The 22,060-nt window shown below is 42.7% G+C and overlaps 3 protein-coding genes across 12 annotated transcripts in view; 1 reads left to right on the top strand and 2 right to left on the bottom strand.

Annotated features, from left to right (window-relative positions):
- Positions 1-915: 915 nt before the first annotated feature.
- On the bottom strand, positions 916-3,392 carry ppifa (peptidylprolyl isomerase Fa). Of its 2 annotated transcripts, XM_082557338.1 has the most exons (6): positions 3,166-3,392; positions 3,020-3,050; positions 2,861-2,949; positions 2,698-2,794; positions 1,495-1,570; positions 916-1,368 (listed from the first exon to the last, which is right to left on the bottom strand). In XM_082557338.1, exons 1-6 carry the CDS (start codon positions 3,307-3,309, stop codon positions 1,233-1,235), a joined length of 573 nt encoding a protein of 190 aa, XP_082413464.1. In that variant the 5' UTR covers positions 3,310-3,392; the 3' UTR covers positions 916-1,232. The 2 variants fall into 2 exon arrangements, with proteins under 2 accessions (XP_082413464.1, XP_082413463.1); XM_082557337.1 differs by having other exon boundaries at positions 2,698-2,949.
- A 1,049-nt stretch (positions 3,393-4,441) lies between these two features.
- LOC309720409 (uncharacterized protein) lies at positions 4,442-11,793 on the top strand. The gene is made up of 5 exons (XM_082557321.1): positions 4,442-4,819; positions 4,980-5,162; positions 9,234-9,459; positions 9,563-9,689; positions 10,751-11,793. The coding sequence occupies exons 1-5, from the start codon at positions 4,579-4,581 to the stop codon at positions 11,495-11,497; spliced, it is 1,524 nt and encodes a 507-aa protein (XP_082413447.1). The 5' UTR covers positions 4,442-4,578; the 3' UTR covers positions 11,498-11,793.
- Positions 11,794-13,019: 1,226 nt separating this feature from the next.
- zmiz1a (zinc finger, MIZ-type containing 1a) overlaps positions 13,020-22,060 on the bottom strand; it is a 110,113-nt gene continuing 101,072 nt past the window's right edge. For 7 of the 9 annotated variants that reach the window (XM_082556305.1, XM_082556309.1, XM_082556306.1 and 4 more), the window contains 15 exons: positions 21,841-22,042; positions 21,455-21,736; positions 21,174-21,350; positions 20,943-21,011; positions 20,634-20,799; positions 20,352-20,493; positions 19,184-19,394; positions 18,895-19,000; positions 18,608-18,768; positions 18,432-18,499; positions 18,281-18,349; positions 17,919-18,196; positions 17,380-17,555; positions 16,629-16,916; positions 13,020-16,175 (listed from right to left, as the gene is read on the bottom strand). In XM_082556305.1, the coding sequence (XP_082412431.1) occupies positions 16,068-16,175; positions 16,629-16,916; positions 17,380-17,555; positions 17,919-18,196; positions 18,281-18,349; positions 18,432-18,499; positions 18,608-18,768; positions 18,895-19,000; positions 19,184-19,394; positions 20,352-20,493; positions 20,634-20,799; positions 20,943-21,011; positions 21,174-21,350; positions 21,455-21,736; positions 21,841-22,042 (2,503 nt within the window). In that variant the 3' untranslated portion in view covers positions 13,020-16,067. The remainder of the gene's footprint in view (positions 16,176-16,628; positions 16,917-17,379; positions 17,556-17,918; positions 18,197-18,280; positions 18,350-18,431; positions 18,500-18,607; positions 18,769-18,894; positions 19,001-19,183; positions 19,395-20,351; positions 20,494-20,633; positions 20,800-20,942; positions 21,012-21,173; positions 21,351-21,454; positions 21,737-21,840; positions 22,043-22,060) is intronic. The other 2 variants (XM_082556308.1, XM_082556310.1) reach the window with 2 other exon arrangements.

Here is a 22,060-nt window from a genome sequence, read left to right as displayed (position 1 = left end):
CACTGAGCGTATAGATTACGATAACGGGGCTTTTAATGGATTATTCATGGTGGTTGTGTAACGCAGAAGAGCGAGAGACTTGGAAAACATTTTTTTTCCCACTTGCCATGAAAGTGCTGAGAGATAACAGACATGTAAACCGGCCAGGACGCACACCCCCTCCCCCATTTCCCAACACTTGTGGACAGGAAACCCCCCCCCCCCACAAAAAGATGCCCACTGACTCTGTGATAACGCAGACACTTAGAGAAGCAGCAGCATGCACCAGCTGTAAAGATGTCATTGTTTTGCATGTGTGGTAAAAAGAAATGGCACAGTCGTCTCCGGAACCAAGTTTCCATACACATTATTGGACATGCATTCCAAATAACTAAAACTAAACCCGAGGGTGGGGACCCAAATTATATCAAGTTTGTTACAACATCTCCAGCTCAAACAGAGCGAGAGCCGAAAAATCTCTATGGCAACAATGTAATCTGAGAATTCAAACAAACGGAGGAAGGTCAGCACACATATGGTTTCATTTAGGGGCAAGAGCTGCCTTTTTCTTCTTCATTATTTACTTTTATAAAGTATTAGCTCGATAAGCAGCACCACCCAGTCTCTGGCTTTCAGACATGTCTCTCTCCCTCTTCAAGACGCCCTGCGTCTCAATAAAAAAGCAATTTCAGGTCCTGAAACGACTTCACCCTAAGAGGCTCTAACTCACATGCCCATCGTGCATACATGTGATGCTTCAGCTGCAGTGTAGGTGGAATGTCACATGATGTCACATCCTGCTCTTGATGGACAGGAAGTCAGTCGCGCTGGAGCCCGTGTCTAAAAAAAGCACGCTGGATCGTTTCCGGGAAGCTTTAAAAGCAGCAAGATTTGTGGCACATCAGAGCAAATGTCTTGCAGTAAGACCAGAGCTGGTAAAGTCGAAAAATATCAGTCATTTATTTGGCAGTTATTGGAGAATGAGTCACCACACAATTGTTTTACATGCTTGCATACAATTTAGATCAGTTGAGTAAAGATTTTAGAGAGTAAAAAGGTCTGTCTGAGTGTTAGAAACCTCTGGCTTTGCTCAACCTCAAAACCAGAAGTTAAAAAGCACAGATTTGAGTAAAAGCTGATCACCTGCGACAGCCCCGCCTTCAGAGTGCACGAACACACGAGCCAGGACAGAGTAAATACTAGATTGCTGCACAATGACTCATCCAGCAGAAGTCTGTGAGTGCGCTCGGGCGTCATTTGATCTCCCCGCAGTCTGTGATGACAATTTTTTTGATCACACCGCCGTCGTGTAAACCAAAGGATTCCATCTTGGAGACCACATCCATCCCATCCTTCACCTGCCCGAACACCACGTGTTTACCATCAAGCCTGCCCAAAAAGAAAGACAAGAAAACGAAAAAGAAAAGATGAAAAAGTGGCTCCAGCAGCTTGTGATTGATGAGGCACGAACTGGAGTCTGAAATGACTGATTAAAAAGTTCTACGGGGTGTTTACCACTCGGTTTTCGTTGTGCAGATGAAGAACTGCGAGCCGTTGCTGTTCGGGCCTGAATTTGCCATTGAAAGCGTTCCTGCAGAAAACCATAGAAGAAGAAGAAGAAAAAGCAATCAATTGAACTAGATGATGTAAACAAGATCTTCATGTCCTTTTTACTCCTGATCCAAGGACATTTAGGCCTCATTACAGCAACGTCATGCAAGATTGTAAAAAAGAAAAGAAAAGAAAAGAAAAAAAAAAGGGCCACTTCTCTTGTGATCTGACGCACGCTGTGATTACGCAAAGCACTAAATAATGTGCACATGGATGATGTTTATTCAACAAACAGAGTTATTTTGATTAGTGCATGTTGACTCACTAAACTAGGTCATTCACATGAGGATTGCAAAATGTATATGCCCAGCAGTTTGAACGCTGCATGAGATTCTGCACTGCCATCTAGTGGAGAAAAAGTGGGATTAAAATGCAGAAGAACAGCTGGCACATAACACCTGGAAGTTCAGTTTTGGTGCAATTTTCACTTCTCCTAATGAAGTTCTCTAATCAGTAAGACCTTCCCCCACCTATATTGTTTCTTTGCACACAGCTCCATACTTCACTGCTAAAGATACTTTTATCACTGTGTTGATGTCCTTCTCACCTTAATTTCATCAAAACAGTTTAGACTTTTGTAAGAACTCAAACTTTTTCACTTTCCTGAACACTGTCCAGCAGCACGTTAGTGTTTTTAGTCAAATTACTTCTGTAAACTCTAGAGATCTTTAGGAGGGAAAATCCCAGCAGATCAGCAGTTTCTGAAATACTCGGACCAGCCCATCTGGCACGAACAACCATGCCACATTCAATCACCTTTCTTCCCCATTCTGATGCCTGGTTTGAACTTCAGCAGGCTACAAGCCTAAAATGCTTTGAGTTGCTGACATGTGATTGGCTGATTAGTTGTTTCAAATAAATCCTTCACATTTCATTTTTGTGTCTGAGGCCACCATAGGCCTACAGTTTTGCAATACTCCTTCCAAAGTCAGTGCGGGGTTTGATAACAGTATAAAACCACTTGGTGTTTAAGTCTTAAAACAGTGGTGAAAGGGTTTGTATTCACTGATCACAGAGTTGAAGTGACTGACTGATGTTGCATCTTTTGAATATGTGAAAAGGGTTTTTATTGTTTTAGTGTAACCCCTCAAAGCTGTGGAGCTGTACCTGGACCAGTGTGCTTTAACTTGAAGTTTTCATCTTTAAACGTTTTCCCATAAATAGATTTCCCTCCTGTACCGTTGTGGTTGGTAAAATCTCCTCCCTGCAAGAGAAAAAACAACAGCAGAAAACGTGCCAAATGACACTGCACCTTCACTGTAAACTGTACCTGACACATGAACTCGGGGATGACCCTGTGAAACACAGATCCCTTGTATCCAAAGCCATGCTCCCCGGTGCACAGAGCCCTGAAGTTTTCTGTGGATCGAAAGGATTTTTTAAATGAATGACGATGAGCCCATCGTGGAAAGAACGTGGCTTCACCTACCTGCAGTCTTTGGCACCACATCTGCATTCAGCTGCAAGATAAAACAAATCACATGTACTTATCTGCACAGGTCTGGCTACTGACAGATATGAACGCTACAGGTCAGATCAAGGTCTCTGGAGGCGACTGTGATAATCGCAAGCTACCTCAATGATTATTCTCCCCAGAGGATCGCTGTCAGCGTCGATGTCCAAAAATACTACCGGGTTCTCGACGGGGCCGGAAGAAAACAGGCGCGCTGCAGTGATGCCCAGCGAGCTGTACCTCATACGATTTTTTATTTGAAGCATAGCTGCTTAGCTCACACGGTGAGGCGGACCTGCAAACCATGGCCCTTTCTCAATTCTCAAGTACGCGAGTTCTCGCGTTCTCTGCACGGGAGTACGTACTTGCCGAGAATGCGAGTACGGACCCGCGATTTGTTTTTTGTTTTTTTAATACGCTTTATTGACAAAGCACAAAATACAGATACAAATTAACAAAACACAATGTCAGGGGGTTTCGTATAAAAAAACTAAATACATACAGTCTAAAATGGTAAATGGCCTGTATTTGTATAGCGCTTTACGCAAAAAGTTCCCGTAAAGCGCTATACAAAGTCTAGTAAAGAATCACATAATATTGAACAGGGAACATAGGTCTCCACAGCTTTTACATTTTGAGAATGTTGTTTGGTTTTAACATATTTTGTTTTGTTTAAGAAGCACTGAAAGGATGGTTTCGATTTATGTATATGAAATTTAGCCAGTAATATCAGTAAATTAATCAAATAAAATACGTTTGCCCTGTGCATGGGGTACTTAAAGTATATTCGTGTATAAGCAGGACCAAAACGGACTCGAGATTTGTACAGCAACACCAGCGTACTTGATGATGTCACACGTCCGGAGTTTTTACTGCCTCTGTGATTAATATGTTATGAAGCTTAACTTTAATCTCAGCCAAATCGATGTACTCAGGAATAAATAAAACACTGAAGCAAACCAAACATTAAGATTGATAAGTTATCTAAGTGACTTATTATCATGTTTAACCTCTGTAGCGAAATCTCTCTATTAATAAAAATAGTGTACATGTACGCCTGAATAAAAACAAACAGGTGGGATGCTAGAACGCGTTTATTTTTATTTGAGCAGATACTCAAAAATTACAGCAGACAGCTGCTGGGGTTTGGAAGAGAACTGAACAAATACTTAAAATATAATCTGATCATTTTTGAAGCAGCCTTCAGAATCTCCACATATTAACATGCTGTTTTTGTTTCCGGTGAAAAACAAACTGATAATTTAATGTTGGATTTAATTCAGAGTCAGCTAATCACAGCCAAACCGATTTAATCGGGAACAAATAAAACACTGAAATAAACCAAACATTCAAATTTAATGAACACATGCGCCGACTGATGACGTATCACGAGTCAACGAGAACGCAAGTACGCACAAGTAATTCGAAAACGTGACGTCATTTCCGGGCTAAAACCGCAAAGGATTGTAGGTACAAGCGGCTAGCGCGCGTGGGCTATTACAAGACAACAGTCACACAGACAAACAGAGACACAAATGGCAAGAAGCTGTTGTGTTATTAACTGCCATAGCCGGTCGCATGACAGCCACGGGAAGCCGAAGGCTAAAGGAATCGGTTTTTATCGGATTCCTGCGTGGAATAAAAATTATGCAAGAGATGTTTCCGAAGTCACGAAGAGGCAACGGATGGCCTGGATTGCAGCTATTGGAAGACCAAATATAACGTTCCAGAACACTCCACCTCACATGTTAGTCTGCTCCAAGCATTTCCTCAAAGGTGAGTGTGTGTGTGTGTGTGTTGTAGTTAAGTCATTTATCATAACATTATTGTTGATGTAGGTTACAGATAAGTCTTATATTGATTTGAATTAAATTCTTTGCGCTATGCTGCTTTGTTTACTGTGGCTTTGCGGGCTAATGTTTGTTGTATTTTGTAGGCAAACCAGCCTACAAAATGATGGAAAGCGATCCAGACTGGGCACCCTCTATCCATCTGGGTCATACTGAGTTGAAAGCTGCTACGACAGCAAAATGTGATGGGAGAGCAAGATCAAAGCAGCCACCACAAGTCTCGCATTCCTCTGGGCCAGAGACGGATAATCCAGGCGAAATCCACGCAGGTAAAATTATTATTTTCCATAAAAATCTTGTACTTTTCCCACTAGGGCTGCCACGATTAGTCGACTAGTCACTATTAGGTATAAATCGTTGATGACTGATTTAATAGTCGACGCCTGGTTTGAAGCTTTGTAAGATCACAACAGATGCAGGAATAAGTAGTAGGATTTAGGAGGGTTATAACGGACTGAAACAGAAGATGGCAGCACTGCATGTACAAGGATGCCAGCTACCGTTAAACCCCGAAGAAGAAGAAGTAGCTCTGTCCCAGAATTCATAGCGCAGCCCAGCTCAGTTTCCAACATTGGCGGCAGCTAGTTCAGAATCAGATCAGAATAGTGTTTATTGGCCAAGTATATGTGCAGACACATACAAGGAATTTGGTTCCGGTAGATGGTGGCTCTCAAGCACAGCAATGTAAATCACACAAACACACACGTGTCTATATATACATTACACATGCGTACACATACATACACAAAGCTGTGTAAACCAACTATAATTAAATTAAATTTCTGTATGTTTTAACTTTTATCTTCTATTTTTATCATTGTGTATATTTCCAGTTTTTATCTGTTGTACAGTGTCCTTGGGTGCTTTGAAAGGCGCTATTTAAATAAAATGTATTATTATTATTATTATTATTATTATTATTATAAATAACTAATCTAAACTTATATACATAAAATACAGAAATGAATGAGGTGGAATGAATACTACAGAATGTACATAAGGTGCAGTTGCAGTCTGGCAGTGGGAGCAGTGTGACAGGTCAACTGTTTAGAAGGGAGATGGCGAGGGGAAAGAAACTGTTCCTATGTCGGGTGGTCCTGGTCTGCAGGCTTCTGTACCGTCTGTCAGAGGGCAGCAGATCAAAAAGTCTGTGTCCAGGGTGTGAGGGGTCTGTGATGATTTTCCCTGCCCGTTTCCTGGTTCTTGAGAGGTACAGATCCTGGATGGAGGGCAGGGGGGTGCCAATGATCCTTTCTGCTGCCCGTTCAGTCCGCTGCAGTCTGCTCCTGTCCTGTTTAGTGGCTACACCATACCATACTGATGGAGGAGCACAGGACAGACTCAATGACCGCAGTGTAGAACTGGATTAGCAGCTCCCGTGGAAGACTGTACTTCCCCAGTTGTCTCAGGAAGTACATCCTCTGCTGAGTCTTTTTGAGGATGGAGGAGATGTTGGTCTCCCACTTCAGGTCCTGGGAGATGGTGGTACCCAGGAACTTGAAGATCTCCACAGTCAACACCGAGCTGTCTGATATGGTGAGGGGGGGCAGAGTTGAGGGATGTCTCCTGAAGTCCACTGTCATCTCTACAGTTTTAAGAGTGTTCAGCTCCAGATTGTGCTCACTGCACCAGAGTACCAGCCGCTCAACTTCCTGCAGACTCATCACCATTCTGAATGAGGCCAATGACGGTGGTGTCATCTGCAAACTTTAGGAGTTTAACAGCCGAGTTCTTGGAGGTGCAGTCATTAGTGTAGAGGGAGAACAGTAGTGGTGAGAGGACACATCCTTTAGGGGCACCAATACTGAGGGACCGAGTTTCAGAAGTGATCTCCTCCAGCCTCACTTGTTGCTTTCTATCTGTCAGGAAGCTGGTGATCCATTGACAGGTAGCTGGTGACACTCAGGGCGACAGGTCTGTAGTCATTCAGTCCTGTGATGGTGGGTTTCTTGGGAACAGGGATGATGGTGGAGCGTTTGAAGCAGGAGGGAACTTCACACAGCTCCAGGGATCTGTTGAAGATGCGAGTAAAGATTGGTGCCAGCTGTTCAGCACAGGTTTTGAGGCAGGAGGGTGAGACGCCGTCTGGTCCGGGGGTTTTCCTGGGCTTCTGTTTCTGAAATAGTCGGCTCACATCCTGAGTGTGTATTCTGAGTTTCAGGGAGGAGGAAAGGGGGGTGAGAGGTGTGGTGGAGGTCGTTGAGTCTGGATTGGAGAGAGTGGGGGTGGTCGTTGAGTCTGGATTGGTGAGGGTGAAGGGGGGAGAGGTGGAAGGTGTGTTGGGGGTCAATGTCTGAAGCAATGTCTCTGGGAGGAGAGGCTCACTAGAGCCCATGAGAACACCGGACTCTTGGCAAATTGTTTTCAAACCCACCGCCGTCTTTCGCTACTCAGGTTAGACATAAGTCACTTAGATAACTTAAAAATATTATTGTTTGTTTGATTTTTTTAGTATTTTATTTGTTCCTGAGTAAATCGGTTTGGCTGAGATTAAAGTTATAGTTTTTACACAGCTGAATAAACGTCAAGCAAACAACTGATTATCAGAAGTGTGAGATGCTCGAGAATATACTCCGGTGTCCCGTTATATTTTAGATAGCAAGGAGCAGACGGCTGAGTTTATTAAACTTCACCGAAACAATCTGCAAATTTTATTAAAATTTAATAAACTATCATCTTGTCTTTATTTTTAGTTAGCACATACCTTAAACACTTAAAGCTGTAAGCTAATGATAGTTATATAAGATCAGATGCATGCTGGTGCAATAAGCTGTACGTTTTACGTCCAATGGATGCATGATCTGACTAGTCGACTATCAAAATAATCGTTTGTGGCAGCCCTAATTCCCACTGTGTTTACCTGTGTTTAGCTCAACTGTTTTGCTCTTTGGCAACTGCGGATAGTTCAGTTCAAAGTTACAAGTCACTGTTTTTGCTGTCTATGTTTTACTTAGATTTTTCATCACAGTCATTTGTTTTAAAAGTATTTATTTTAAAACTGTATGGGTCAAAGGGCCAAGTTAAGTTTTAAATGCCAACGTAGAAATGTGGCTGTTTGATTTACAGAATTTGACTTCTAAACAAAGTAATCAAATCGTGTGGACAAGCGCAGTAAGTGACCCCGCATGAGAGGGAACAAATCTATTCATAGAAATTACGTTTTTTTTATTATTATTATTATTAAATTTAAAATTTATTTAATTATTACGATAAAGTAGTAGGGCAAAAGGGAAAAAAACAGTATTCGTCATTTTTAGAATAAAGTCGAAATACTAATTTTATAATAAAAATGAAATAATATTTTGAGAAACAACATTACTTCATTCGTTTCAAGAACTATGAACCAGTAAGTACAGCTCCTTCATTCCTGTTTTAAATGCAGCAACAGTTCAATTTCCAGTGAACTTACATTTTGACATTTGTAATTGATTACAAATAAATAAACAAACATTTGTATGAACAGAGCCTTTGCACTTTGCGCTATGTCATATCAGCAAGCGGGAAGTACTGCTCGCTCACTTCCTGTTTGAGGAACCATGACCGCCAGGAGAGATAAATTTGTGCTTCAGAAGCAAGAAAAACAATATTGCGACCATTGTTGTCTGCCTAAGTGCACAGGGAAGTAGACACCGCAAGTAGACGCCTTTCGCGCATGCGGGGTACCAATCGGGTTTCTGGTACGGATCAGGTCGCGGTGGGCCACGCTATGAATTCTGGGACACAGAAAGAATAATAAGACTAACAGCTTAACGGCAGCTGGCATTCTTGTACATGCAGTGCTGCCATCTTCTGTTTCAGTCCGTTATTACACTCTTAAATCCTACTACTTATTCCTGCGTCTTTTGTGATCTTACAAAGCTTCAAAGGACGCGTCGACTATTAAACGAGTCGTCGAGGATTTTGATGGTCGACGTAATCGTGACTAGTCGACTAATCGTGGCAGCCCTAACTGACAGTAGACACTGATGTGGCTTATTGAATCTTTTGGACTGTGTTCAGCATAATATTAATTAGCCATTAATTGGAAGAGGTGTATTGTTGATGTGTCTGCTATTCTCAATGTATAATGAATTTTATAGTGGCTGTTTGTTAGCCATACTCTCTCTCTCCCACTATATAAAATATATAGTGTATTATCTAACTTATTTTGTGTTTGTTGTATTTTATTTGTATTTGTTGTATTCTTCTTCTGCTAGCTGCACAAATTTCCCCACCGTGGGATCAATAAAGTTTTATGTTTTATCTTATCTTAAATATTTATCTGGTTAAATTCAGTATGGTTCCGACAACAGTTTTCACAATAACATATATTAATGTACAATCCTTAATATGTTTTGTAGGTAACCCAGCATCAGGTGAGCAGCCTATGGAGTATAATTCTGCCTTGGATCATGACTATTTCTGTGACCCAGAACCTGCTTGCCTTGATGTGACAGTAGAGCAAAACATGAAGTTAAAAGAAGAAATGGGAACGTTAAGGAAAGAGATCCAGGAGCTCAAAATGCAGTCTGCTTTTGGATTACAAAGATTTGCCGGATCCGATGATGACATTCAGTTCTACACAGGGTAAACCTACAACACTTAGCTAGACATGTTACACAAAAATACCAGTTTGATTGTGAGAAATATTGTAAATGACCTGTAATTACTGTGTTTTTTTTTACAATAGGTTTGCAAGTTACCGTCACTTCATGATGTTTTGGGGGCTGATTGAGCCCTCTGTCCACAAAGTGATTTACAGGTCAAGGTCCGAAGCTACTGAAAGAAGGAGTGAAGCCGTAAATGCATCACACACGGTTTGTATTTGTGCATTAAAGATTTTGAGAAAAAAACAAACAGGAAATACATGTCAAACCTTTTTATTGTAAACTGGAATTATATAAAAGTATCATATGCACGTGGTACTGCTTACATTAACATCAGTCAGGCACAACTTTATGACCACCTGCCTGATTATTTTGTTGGTCCCCCTTTTTGCAACCAAAACAGCTCTAACATGTCGAGGCATGGACTCCAGTAGACCCCTAAAGATGTGCTGTAGTATCTGGCACAAGTCCGGTAAGTGGTGAGGTTGAGCCTCCATGGATCGGACTTGTTCCTTCAGCTCATCCCACAGATGCTCAATTGAATTGGGGAGTTTGTGCTCCATGTCAACACCTCAAACGTGTTCCTCAAACCATTACTGAACCTTTTTTGCTTTGTTGCAAAGCTAAAAGAGAAGAAAAGGGTGTATATGGTCTAAAATAATGCTTAGGTAGGTGGATCTGGTGCTTGGAGCTCCCTAGGGTAAGTGACACACTTGCACCTGGCTGTGCTTGTGATATAAAAGAAAACGTGATTCATCAGATCAGACCACCTTCTTCCATTGGTGGTCCAGATCTGATGCTCACGTACCCATTGTTGCTGCTTTCGGCGGTGGACAAGGGTCGGCATGGGCACCCAGACTCGTCCGCAACTATTTAGCCCTAAGCCCAACAAACTGTACTGTGTATTCTGACACCTTTCTGTCAGGACCAGCATTAACTTTTTTTGGCAATTTGAGCTACAGTGGCTCATCTGTTCGCTCATGACCTTGTCGGTGCTTCCTTGGACCACTTTTGATAGATACTGGTCACTGCAGACCAGGAACACGCCACTAGAGCCCTTCTCAAACTCACTCAAATCCTTACACTTGCCCATTTTTCCTGTTTCTAACAACAACTTTGAAGACAAAATGTTCATTTGCTCCCTAATACATCCCACCTACTAACAAGTGCCATGGTGAATAGGAAATCAGTGTTATTCACATCATCTGTTATGTCTGATCAGTGTAATTAGTTTTATAAACATGTTGTATGACTTTTTTTTTCTTTTTCAGAGGCAGTCATTGCAACCCATTGATGAGCTGTTCCTATTCCAAATGTGCCTGGCTGCTGGTCTTGAGGAGAGAGACTTGGCAGACCGGTTTGGCATTCACCCCTTGACTGTAAGCGGCATTATCTCTTCATGGACCAACTACTTGTACACTCTCTTGGGTTCTGTGTGTATCTGGATTGATGCTGAGGACATTAAAGCTCACCTCCCTGATGACTTCAAAGACTTTCCTGATACTCAGGTGATAGTTACTTGCACTGAGCTAAAATGCCAAACCGCATCCTCCACTCTCCCCCAACGTGAAATGTTCTCCCCGTCTCACTGCACAATGAAAGGTCTGATTGGGATGGCCCCCCATGGCGCAGTGACCTTTGTTTCTTCACTCTATCAGGGGTCAATAAGTGACGAAGAACTCTTTAGGAGATCAGGTTTGGCTGACCTTCTTACAGAAGACATGGCCATAGTGGTTGACGAAGGATTCCTCATGTCTGACTGTGTGGATTGGAAGGTGTACTGTCCAGCTTTTCTTAGCCAAAATAGCCAGATGCTAGCACACAGCGGCTTCCAGAGACAGGAAATTGAACGACTCAGCGCACATGTGGAGAGTGTAATCCGAAGGGTTAAGGAAAACAAACTGCTTGACTCGGTTATACCGCTATCGATTTCTGGAAGCATTAAGGAAATTTTTACTGTGGCTTGCTTGCTAATTAATTACCAAAATAAACCTCTCGTCAAGGCACGGGCTAAGTAACGCACATGAATATAGACTTCACTTGACCGCGCAGACAGAAAGTAACTGGGTAGGTAAATTGTGAACATAAGCAAGTTGTATATTTCTATAAATAAGGAATTTTTATTTCCTTGTTCTGAATGTTTTCTGAAATGTAGACAATGTCAACAGATGTAGAGTCACAGCAGCATGTTATGAACTGATGTCATGATGTATAAATTTCATGAATAAATCTGAGTCGTTCACAAAACAGTCACTGAATATAATTTTAAATGACTTTAAAATGCATTAATTTAAATAAAATGAATTAACACGAATTTACACTCAAATGTTTAATTGGATTTGGTCTTTAAAATCCTTTCATGTGTGCATCTTTTCTTTGTTTTTAAATTCAAGCTATATTCAGGTAGTCTTGAGCCACCTCATTTCTCTGCATTTTTTGTCCAAGATGCAAGATTCTTTTTTTTAAAGGGCAGTAGTTCTTTAGACTTTCTGAAGGTCTTTCGAAGTTTTTCTTTGGATGATTTTTCACTCATTTTCAGGCCTTATTTCTGGCCTTTTTCCGCCCCATTAAAAAAAAACACCCCAAAACATGTAATGCTGACCTATGAATCGTTCAAGGATTAAAAAAGAAACCTAATTAAAGGGACGAACTAGTGCTGTCTACACATAACAGACAAAATAGTAAAGAGCCCATTTTATATTGTATCTTTAGGCCCTGATACTAACAGCCTGAATCTATCTGCAGCTGAACAGTATCTGAAAGTGGTGTCCTTAAAAAACGGAAAAAAATCCATGACGTAAGAGACCAAGAAAGTCATACAAAAATTGTTTGCTTCAAATTCATGTGGTTCTGCAAGCTACTGAGTCATGGAGTGTTCTTTCTTTTTCACTCAGCTGTACATAATATATAAATAGTTTAAACTGACTATATTTAGAACAGTAGCATCACACTATCACTAACAAAGCATGAAGGTCAGAGTTGAGCTGGACGTGGGTTGTAAAGGCGCATGCTGTGCATAGCAACTTGTAAACAGGCTAAAGAAGCTTAAATGTATGGAGTTTACCAACTGGATGTGTCCATGTGTATCAGTGGAGCGTTCAGCTGAGGAAGTGAGCTGTGAGACGGTGAATGATTTCGACTTTGTGGTCTGCATTTCAATGTTCGGGCTGGATCAGGTAACCCTGAATCTTCTCTTAATTATGTTTTATTATGTTATGTTATAATAGGCCTAGCTGCCGAGGGCTTTCCATGACTCACTATGTGCTTACACACCACTTTGCATTTAGTTACTAGATATTAGTGATCTCTGACTGTCTTCCAGTTTGTCCTGTCTTCCTCTAATTAACTCCAACTCATTGCGTCACATGACTGCCCCTCCCTGTGGTTGTTCCGCCAGAGGTTTCTTTGTGTTAAAAGCATTTTGAGGCGACTGCTCTGTGATTTTTGCACTACATGTAAATACAAGTGAACTGAATTTTTTTATTGTTCCATGGAACATGTTGGACAAGTCGAGCCCAAAATACACAGAAGGCTGCCAACTGTGTTTCATCTGAATACATATTTATTAGATAAATATTAGGATGTCACATCATCTAACTACATACAGATTTGCAAGACTAAAAATCACAATGTTCTTCTGACCAGTTTAGAATATGAAATGATTGTACATAGAATGTACAAAACCAAATAGACAACTGCCACTTGTGCCAATCACTTCAGATTGTACCTTTATAGCATAAGTTTTGCCAAATTGCATAAAAATTATAAATTTGACAAAATGTTTTACAAACTGTAAATTTTGGAAACAACCCTCGAGAGCCTTCTCGAAGCTCGATGTCTCCCGAGTCCCAATTATACCTCAAAAGGTCGGAATAATTTCGTAGCACCTTTATAAAGTACACAGGTAATAACGAAATACACAGAATTTTCATATTACACAAGAGGAAAAACGTCTTTTCTTTTTCTTGAACCCCTTGTCGAAGGGGTTCATAAAGTATCTTACATAAATGAACAGGCATGGTTAGAGAGGTCTGCACAGACATAATCAAACACAGACTCATTTTCCCAATTCAATGTCTGACAGGAGGATGCAAGCTTTACAAATTCTAAATACACTATGCACACTCCCACTGGAGAAAATGAATACATTTCTGTTAACGTGTCTCTATTTGTCATTTACATTATGTACAAATATCCCTTATATCCCAAACCCCTCCCCCAAAACTTACTGGGGGTCTTTCCCGAATTTCATTTTACAATATTAATCGTCTTCTCCTTTAAATCCTCAACTAGTACAAAGTGTGTCGCGAAAATTACTCGATTTTTGTGAAAGGTTACAGTCATAATTACACACTGTGTAGGGAAATAAAACATCCCAATGCGGCAGTGCATTGTCTTTAACAAACATATAAACAAACACAAAACAACATTTGACTCTTTCAGCTGTGTTGTATGCAGGCCATGTGATTACTCTTGAAGCCAAAATGCGGTTCTTGAAAAAGGATCATAAAGCCTAAATATGGGCGACTTTTTTTTTTTTTTTTTACCAATGACATACAGTTTACTTCATATTCATTGTCTTTACTGCATAAACTGATGTAAACCAAATTTTACTCTCATACAAACACTGGACAAAAATAACTTAAAATGCAAAACAAAAGTGATGGAAACACACAGATCGATGGCTATGAAAAGCTCAGTATCACACCTCAAAACCATCCAGAGGACTTTTTTTTTTTTGCACATTCTCACCTTAAATAAAGAAGATGAGGATCCAATAATATTGAACAAATACGTTTTGGAGAAATTTGGACCCCAGAGCTGCATTAACAACCTTTTATATGTTTCTTCCCGCTGATTCAAAGTCACAGAGTAATGGAAAAAACTGTACACAATACACAGGTACTTAATACAAAGCCAGTGAGAGTGCATTTAAATCAATTCCTTACAATGTTGGACTGTTTATTGGGGACTGTGTGTATTTAATGTGTGTGAGTTGTCACCGACAGACACGCAGTACCATGTAGATGCCAGTAATAGTTAGGTACAGTACTGTACATTCACAATGTATTCACAAAGGGTATATACAACAGCTCTGGAAACACTGTCGGGTCATGCAAGTTGTTTTTTTTCTTCCCCTTCCCAAACAGTAATAAAACAACAAAAGATCAGTACAGTCATACAGATTTTTTTTCTGTGTGTGTGTTTGATTTTTTTTTATAAAACAGTGATTTTAAAAACTTCTGTGGATGTCTGTGGGATGCTGAAATCCTGCTGTTACACCAACACACAGTAATATCCAGACTCAACCCCTTACAAAAAGCACAGGACAGCTGCGGTGACTGATTCGTGTCAATAAAGGGAAAGGGAGCAGGAGGTTGAACGAAGAAAACACAAAGACGCTGACAAAGAACAAAAAACCCCCGATGAATTTACAATAAAATAATAAATATAAAGACTAGAAAGATAATGATTTGATCAAGCACATCTAGGCTGGACAAAAGACAACAGGAGCCGTTGGCACACATGCACTTGTGATGGAAACTGTGCTGAATTCGATGAGAAGTGAAACGTCACAATAAATACACAGGTGCTGAGACAGCTCTTTAAGCTAGATTGTCCCCTCCCTCCCCCCTCCTCTTCTGTCTCAAACTTTCTCTCTCCCGCTGTTTTCCACGTACGCTCGCAGGCAAACGAAAGAGGACGCGGAAACACACTCGCAGTCGGGCACACACACACACACACACCACATTTCACACTATGTGCACTCGCCTCCTCCGCTGACACTCAAGGACGATTGAGTTTGTCCTCTCAGTGCACTGATTCTGATGAGTTCCAGTTATTTAACCACCTCACGCACACACAGACACACACACACACACACACACACACACATTCAGAAGTCTAGGGAGGTGGGGGGGTGGCAAGGTCAAAGGGCATGGCATACGCCAAAGTTTTGGAAGAACACATTTCAAGGGTAAAAACACTCTTACAAGACAATGTCTTTGCCGCCGACTCTCGTCCTTTTTTTTTTTAAAATGAAAATTATAGATATTTATATAAACAACAAAGCTACAACACTTTTCCTGGAGCCCACAACGGCTCCTGTCTCCTCTGTGTTGATTACATATAATGATTATAGCTGCACAGTTTTTCAGTTGAAAAAAAGTCACAAATATTTAATATATATATATATATGTATATGTATACATATATACACACACACACACACATATATATATATATGTATATATGAAGTCACTTTAGTGCCCACCGACATGGCTGTAAATGGCGTGTTTTGAGTCAGAGGTGGTGGAACTGGTGTGTTGAATCTTTGCACAAGCGAAAGAAGGAAGTGTGGGGGACGAGAGGCTCTCCTGCTCTCTCCCTAGGAGTTCCCAAACAGGTGCCCCCCCCCCCCCCCCAGCTGTGCTCCTGTGCCGCACATTCTCCGTTTGTGTGTAAGTGCATAAGAAAGCTGATTTGAAGTGTTAACAGGAGGTCGGTCAGGCGTCTGTGGACGGGGTGGTCCGACACGTCATGACTCCCACGGGGGTGAACGAGGGGCTCGTGGGCAAGGCGAAGGTGCTAGTTGTTCTCAAAAAGGGAGAGGAGGTCGTCGTTGCTGTTGGTGGGAAGGTCGGGGGGGTCCAGGTACGAGAGCAGCTCTTCTGGATTCGCCAGTTCGGGAAGCAACTGTGCACGAAAGGCAGAAAAAAACAAAAACATGATTTCTTTTGTTCTTTTTTTCAAGGAAGGCAAATTTACCTTTTCTAGTGACTTCATATGAAGTGTTGATTTTATTTATTAACCTTTATTTAACCAGGAAGATCCCATTGAGATTAAAAACCTCTTTTTCAAGGGAGACCTGGCCAAGATAGGCAGCAGCAGATGTCTCACAGTTACAGAAATTACCATACTCAAACACAGGCAGCAACAACACACATGCAACAATAAGTGAAAGAATACAAATAAAAGAAAAAATAAAATTCAATAAAATTCGTCAATCAATAAAGTTGATGCTAGCGTGCACATAAACAGCTACCGCCGAGAGTCAAATGTTAACAGAAAACAGCAGAGAGATGAGAGCAGCTGCGGCAGACAACAGGTCAACAGTTAGCTTACGGCACCCAAAGCAGACACACTTACATCCAGGGAGGGTTCGGGCATATCCTGGGCTCCCTGACCCATCTGCCCATCTGAGGAGGGGTTAAAGTTCAGATCGCTGTGAGGATGACTGTTCTGCCCGGGATGCTGAGGCTGCGGCTGAGGCTGCGACTGGCGAGGCGGGTGCGATGATTGGCCACTGTGATGCAAGGGCTGCCCTGACTGGACACTGTGATGTAAAGGCGGCCCTGTTTGGCCGCCGGGGTGGGGAGACGCATGCAAGCTCTGCTGCTGCTGCATGGAGTTATGGGACTGATCGGAATGGGACATCTGCAAGTGCGAGAGGGCAAACAAAGAGCGACAGTGAAGGAGAGACGGGAGGGGAAAAAAGGAGGAGGATAAAGCGAGAGAGACACACAGAGAGGGAAGGAGAGAGTGTTAAGGGGGGAAGGAAGGGGGGGAGCGAAATGAGTTCCAGCGTGAATAATATGGAACAGGCTTTCTAAATGGAAGCTGCGATCAGCAGACATGTACAGCTGCAACATTATACGGTGACATGAACATGTGAGCATGACTGAGCACACATGCTGGCTAGAGGCACAGGCTGCACCTTGGTCAGATAAGAAATACAGGTGTTCAGTACGGCACAGATTCTCTAGAGAGTTTCTTCCTCAGACTAAGCAGCAAACATGACTAACTTAGCATCGCATTAAAAAAAGCCCAAATATATGAAAAGCTTAATGTGCAACTTTATTCCCATAAACCATGAGCAGCCAAAGTCAGATGTACTCACTGGATCATTCATGCTGTGGCTGAGGGGCTTATCCTGTGGGAGGAGACCACCAGGCCCGTCCGGAGGATGGGATAGCTGAGGTCCATGGATGAAGTCATTCATAGGGGGACCCCCTCCACCTCCGGAGGGGTTCCCGTGAGGGAAGTCGAAATTCCCCTGGGTGTGGTAGCTGTTGCCTACAAGGAGAGAAGATAAAACACATCTTTTGAAGGGGCTAACTGCAGTTTGGTCCCGCTCACTCATTTGATGAGGAATCCCTGATGTTGCAAATAAAATGTACCTTTATCAAAGCAGTTACATAACAGGATATACCCATTCTACTCTTTTTTTTACTGATGAGAAACATTTATCAGAGCAGGAACATTTTTTAAAACACAGTTTCAGCATAAAACTCTCCTTGGGGCTGTTTCTTTGTTTAATGCACTAGAGACACATCAATAGATCCTGCTGCAAAATGCACAACGGCTCATTCTTCCGATAAATGAGATGACTCTCCTGTTATTATTCTACACTGCAGGACGCTGCCTGCTTTTCATTACCTGCTCCCGGGTAATCTCCCCCGTTGCCACTAACATGTTGACCGGGGTGTGGTGGGTATGGACTCGGCCCAGGTCCGGGTCCAGATCCTGGGCCGGGGCCTGGCCCTAGCTGTGCGATCATTTCCATCACATTAGGCATGGTCATCTGACTCGGGCTCATTGTTTTAAAGCGCTTGGCCAGCGGTGCGTCGGGGTCTTCTTTGATGTGTAGCTCAGACTTGATGGGGACAGGTCGCCAGCTACATGTGGGGTCTATAGTTACCTCCTCAAACTCTGAACTATTGGAGGAGAAAACAAATCATGTTGGCTTCACGTCTAAACAATTTGTGCGTGTAAAAACAGGCTAAACAGAGTGAACTTACTTTTGGATGGCATTCAGGATTCCCCACATGTACTGATCCACCTCCAGACCTTCTAATAACGCAGTTTTACTATAAAAAAAAACCAGAATAAAAACAACACATAAGCTACTGGATGGATTCCCTAAACGTATTTTTACACAAGCCTCCTTACTTGCACACAGGACACCTCCATGTCCCCCTCTCACAGTTGAGCTGCAAGTAGGACTCCAGATCAAAGCACTGCAGACAGAAACATCACAAATCCTCATTAGGATAATATTCTTCCGTTCACTGCAACACCAGGCACGCATTTCCATTAACATTATTTCCACTTAAATGCACGCAAACCTGAACATGCTTGCAGTCGTGCCCCCTCGCAGGTAGCTGGATGCGTCTGAACGTGATGGGACATTTCAAAGACACTTTAATGGCCGTCTGCTCCACGCCGTCTTCCCCGTTAAGAGTAGTGTTGCCCGCCGAGGCCGCAACGCTGCTGAAGTTTCTCTTAACTGAAAATATAAAGTGTCACAGAGGGAGCAGTCATAGATGTGCTTAAAGAACGATAAAGAGAAACAGGGTTGAGTTCACTGAATTCGGATGTATTATTGAACATTAACTACGCAAAGGAGCCGTACTCTTGGTGATGCAGTGTTCTGCAGGGAGGAGTCTCTTCTTCAGGAGCCCCTGGAGGACGGATCGCACAGATGGCCTGTGGACCAGCTGAAGCACAAACAGGTGGGACTGCAAAGAAAAGAAGCCATGAACACAAGCAGAATTAGTACAGACAGCTGAATCTCATTCATACTCCAGACAATTCAAATTGAAATCACGTGTGTGTAAATCACTCCAGCTTGTCTGAACTAATGAATGAAGCCGCTACATATCAAAGCTGCTAGTCGGTGCTCTGAGAATGCGAATACTCACACAACAGCATGCGGTGACCGTAATTTGGATGGTGTTCCTCCCGGGTTGGCAAACGTGCTTCAGGTGCAGGGGTTTGTGGGAGGTTTTGTTGTCTCCCCTCTCGATGGTGAGAGGCGTGGCGTTGACGCTGACCTGGACGGAAGCAGGCCAGTTGGTGTTCATTTGCCTGTCTTCATGATGGTAGCACTTAAACTGCAGCTCGAGGTCAGACCTTCGAGGGTAACCAGAGGAATAACAGTTAGTGGAAAAAACTGGGAAAAACAAAACGACAGCCGCACAGTCTGTACAATACATCAGGCATCAGAGGTTAACCAATTCTAATGAGTTTGAAAGTCAATCTTTGGTTTTTTTCTTGTTTCCCTTCCTTAGGATGACTTATTGACAGACACCCATCCACTGAGACCATTTCTGATGACGCTTCATGAATAGCAGATGGATCAAGTGAAGGGTCAGATGCCAGATTTTGGATTTTGCCTGTTTTTTAAGACCTGTAACCTCATCTTTTGCCCTCCACGTGTCCAATTTACTCTATTTTTTAAGGACATACTGCACACCCTGAAGACATATGCCAGGTTTTTGGCTCATGGTTGTTTGTTTTTGGCAGCTATGAGGAAAGAACTGAAAATGACTGGAAAAGCAGGCAGTGTCCAAATAAAAACTTTGAAAGATCTCCAGAAATCCTGGAGAACTATTGCTTAAGACCACTTTATAAAAAACACGGGTGCCAGTTTAGCTCAGGGGGTGAGGAGATGTCGCAAGGCTGAATGCAACAACTCGGGTTTGATTCTGACCCAAGGCCCTCGCTCTCCCTCCTTTCCTGTGTACTCTTCACTATTACATTATCTGATGAAGGCAAAAACCTTGCAAAGAAAAAAAAAGAAATCTGCCTCCTTCGATGTCAAATACAAAGAAATGAAGCGGATTGTATGTAGGCAACACTGTGCTAGCTTACGACAAATCAAGATTCTCACTATTAATAAACTCTGCAGTAACACGTGATTTAGTATGTGATTTAGTATCTCATGTCTGTCACATTCATGTGGCGCTATAACAACAGCCTAAAATAACAGCACCCACAATGTAGCAACTTTCACCACACATCCATTTTAGAGCTTGCTGTGCACATGCTGCACTAGTAACAACAAATACGAAACTACAAGGTTTTTACCTCCACATGAGGGTCTGGTGGACGGACGGTCGAAGGTGGAAGACGTGGTTGCTGACAGCCAGGTTGTGCTCCAAGCGGAACGGTTCCAGCACCACTCCGTCCCTGACTGGGAACGTCAGACGTAGTTCCTCGTTGGGGATAGCTGCAGACGAGGAAAACGGGAGAGGATGGCTTTTAATCTCAGAATGTAAATGTCAGGAGGTGAGATAAAAGGATAAAAAGGACAAAAACAGACAAATGAGTCATGTGAACGACTCGTTTCAGGTCTGCTTGGGTACTTACTTGGAGGGGGCGGAAGCGCTGTCATATTTGGTTTCATGTCGGCTGGAAACGGGGGCTTCACATCCTGGTTTGGCGACAGATACGGCGGAATACTACTTCCCGGGGTCATGGGAGGTGTGGGGTTTCCGGGGACTGGAGAGTGTGGGTAGTTACCAGGCCTGGGGGGCTAAAGAAAGGTGGGGGAAGTGCAATAATCAAAAGATCTATTAAAGTCATTTCACAGACATGAAAGGCTCAAATCTGGCACCAATGTCTTCACCTGCTAAAACTGAAATTGCACTTTTACATGGGTACGAAGGAAAAACATACCCCACTGCCTTGGCCGTAAGAGTATCCGCCTCCAGAGAAGTTGGTGCTCTGACCGTTGAAGGGCTCCTGCTGAATAAGGAAAAGCAAAAAGGAATTGATACAGTTCCCTTTAGTGCCAGGGATGCACTATAGTTTAGGTGACAAGGGTTCAAACGTCCTGATCTTCTGAATAATTCGCTTCCTTTGCCCCCCTTCTGACCCTGAGTATGCATAAATGATGGACTAACAAACCTTGTAGTACTGGCTCATGGGCATGCCAGGCGGGTACTGCCCTTGGCCCTGTTGCCCTGGCATCCTCTGGCTGGGGTAGTTAGGAGAGGGCAATGGTCTGGAGGCATTTGATGAGGGATACTGCCCCTGCTGTTGGAACTGACTGTTTGGCCCATACTGCTGACCTCCATAGCTTCCCTTCAAGAAGAAAGTTAAAAAAAAAGAAGAAAAGACATTATATATATATACATGTCTCAGGTGCTACAACAAGAAGAATATTCATGTCTGATATTTCCACTCACATCCCCAGGATATGGCCTCTTTATCCCCTGCATGGGTATGCCCTGTCGAGGTCCACCGGGATAACCTTGCTGAGGCATCCTCTGGCTGTGAGCTCCAAAAGGCGTCATGCCTGGGGTTCTCGCCTGGTTTATACCCATTGGAGGCCCGCTCATATTGGGGTTGTTCATGGCAGATCCCATGCTGGATGGATTCATTCCCCCAGGGGGACCTCGTGGGCCTGGCTGATTCATAAACTGGCTATTGTAGGCTGGAGCATGGCCCATCTGGAACGATGGACACATCTGGAGAAAACAACCGAATAATTAATGGCTACATTTTGCAGCAAGTAGTTACCTAACATCTTCCTCCATCAAACTGTTTGCCTCATAGCAGATGTGTACTGTACCTGTCCATACTGGTTCATGTCTTTATTCTGGGTTTCCTGCAGCGCCGCTACAGTGGCTGTTGCAGTGGCTGTCGCGGTAGCAGCAGCGGCAGCAACAGCAGCAGCTGCAGCTGCAGCAGCTGGCTGGGTGAAGTCACCAGGAGGACGTGTGTGGGAGGCCATTCCCATACCTCCTGGTGGTGCATTCGGGCCTCCAGAGTAACTGATGAACACATGATTT

This window comes from Aulonocara stuartgranti (genome assembly GCF_965226115.1).
Source record: "Aulonocara stuartgranti genome assembly, chromosome: 13".
In the NCBI taxonomy this organism is placed as follows: Eukaryota; Metazoa; Chordata; class Actinopteri; order Cichliformes; family Cichlidae; genus Aulonocara; species Aulonocara stuartgranti.
Note: the sequence above shows the minus strand (reverse complement) of the source record. Positions and strands in the feature narration are given on the sequence as shown.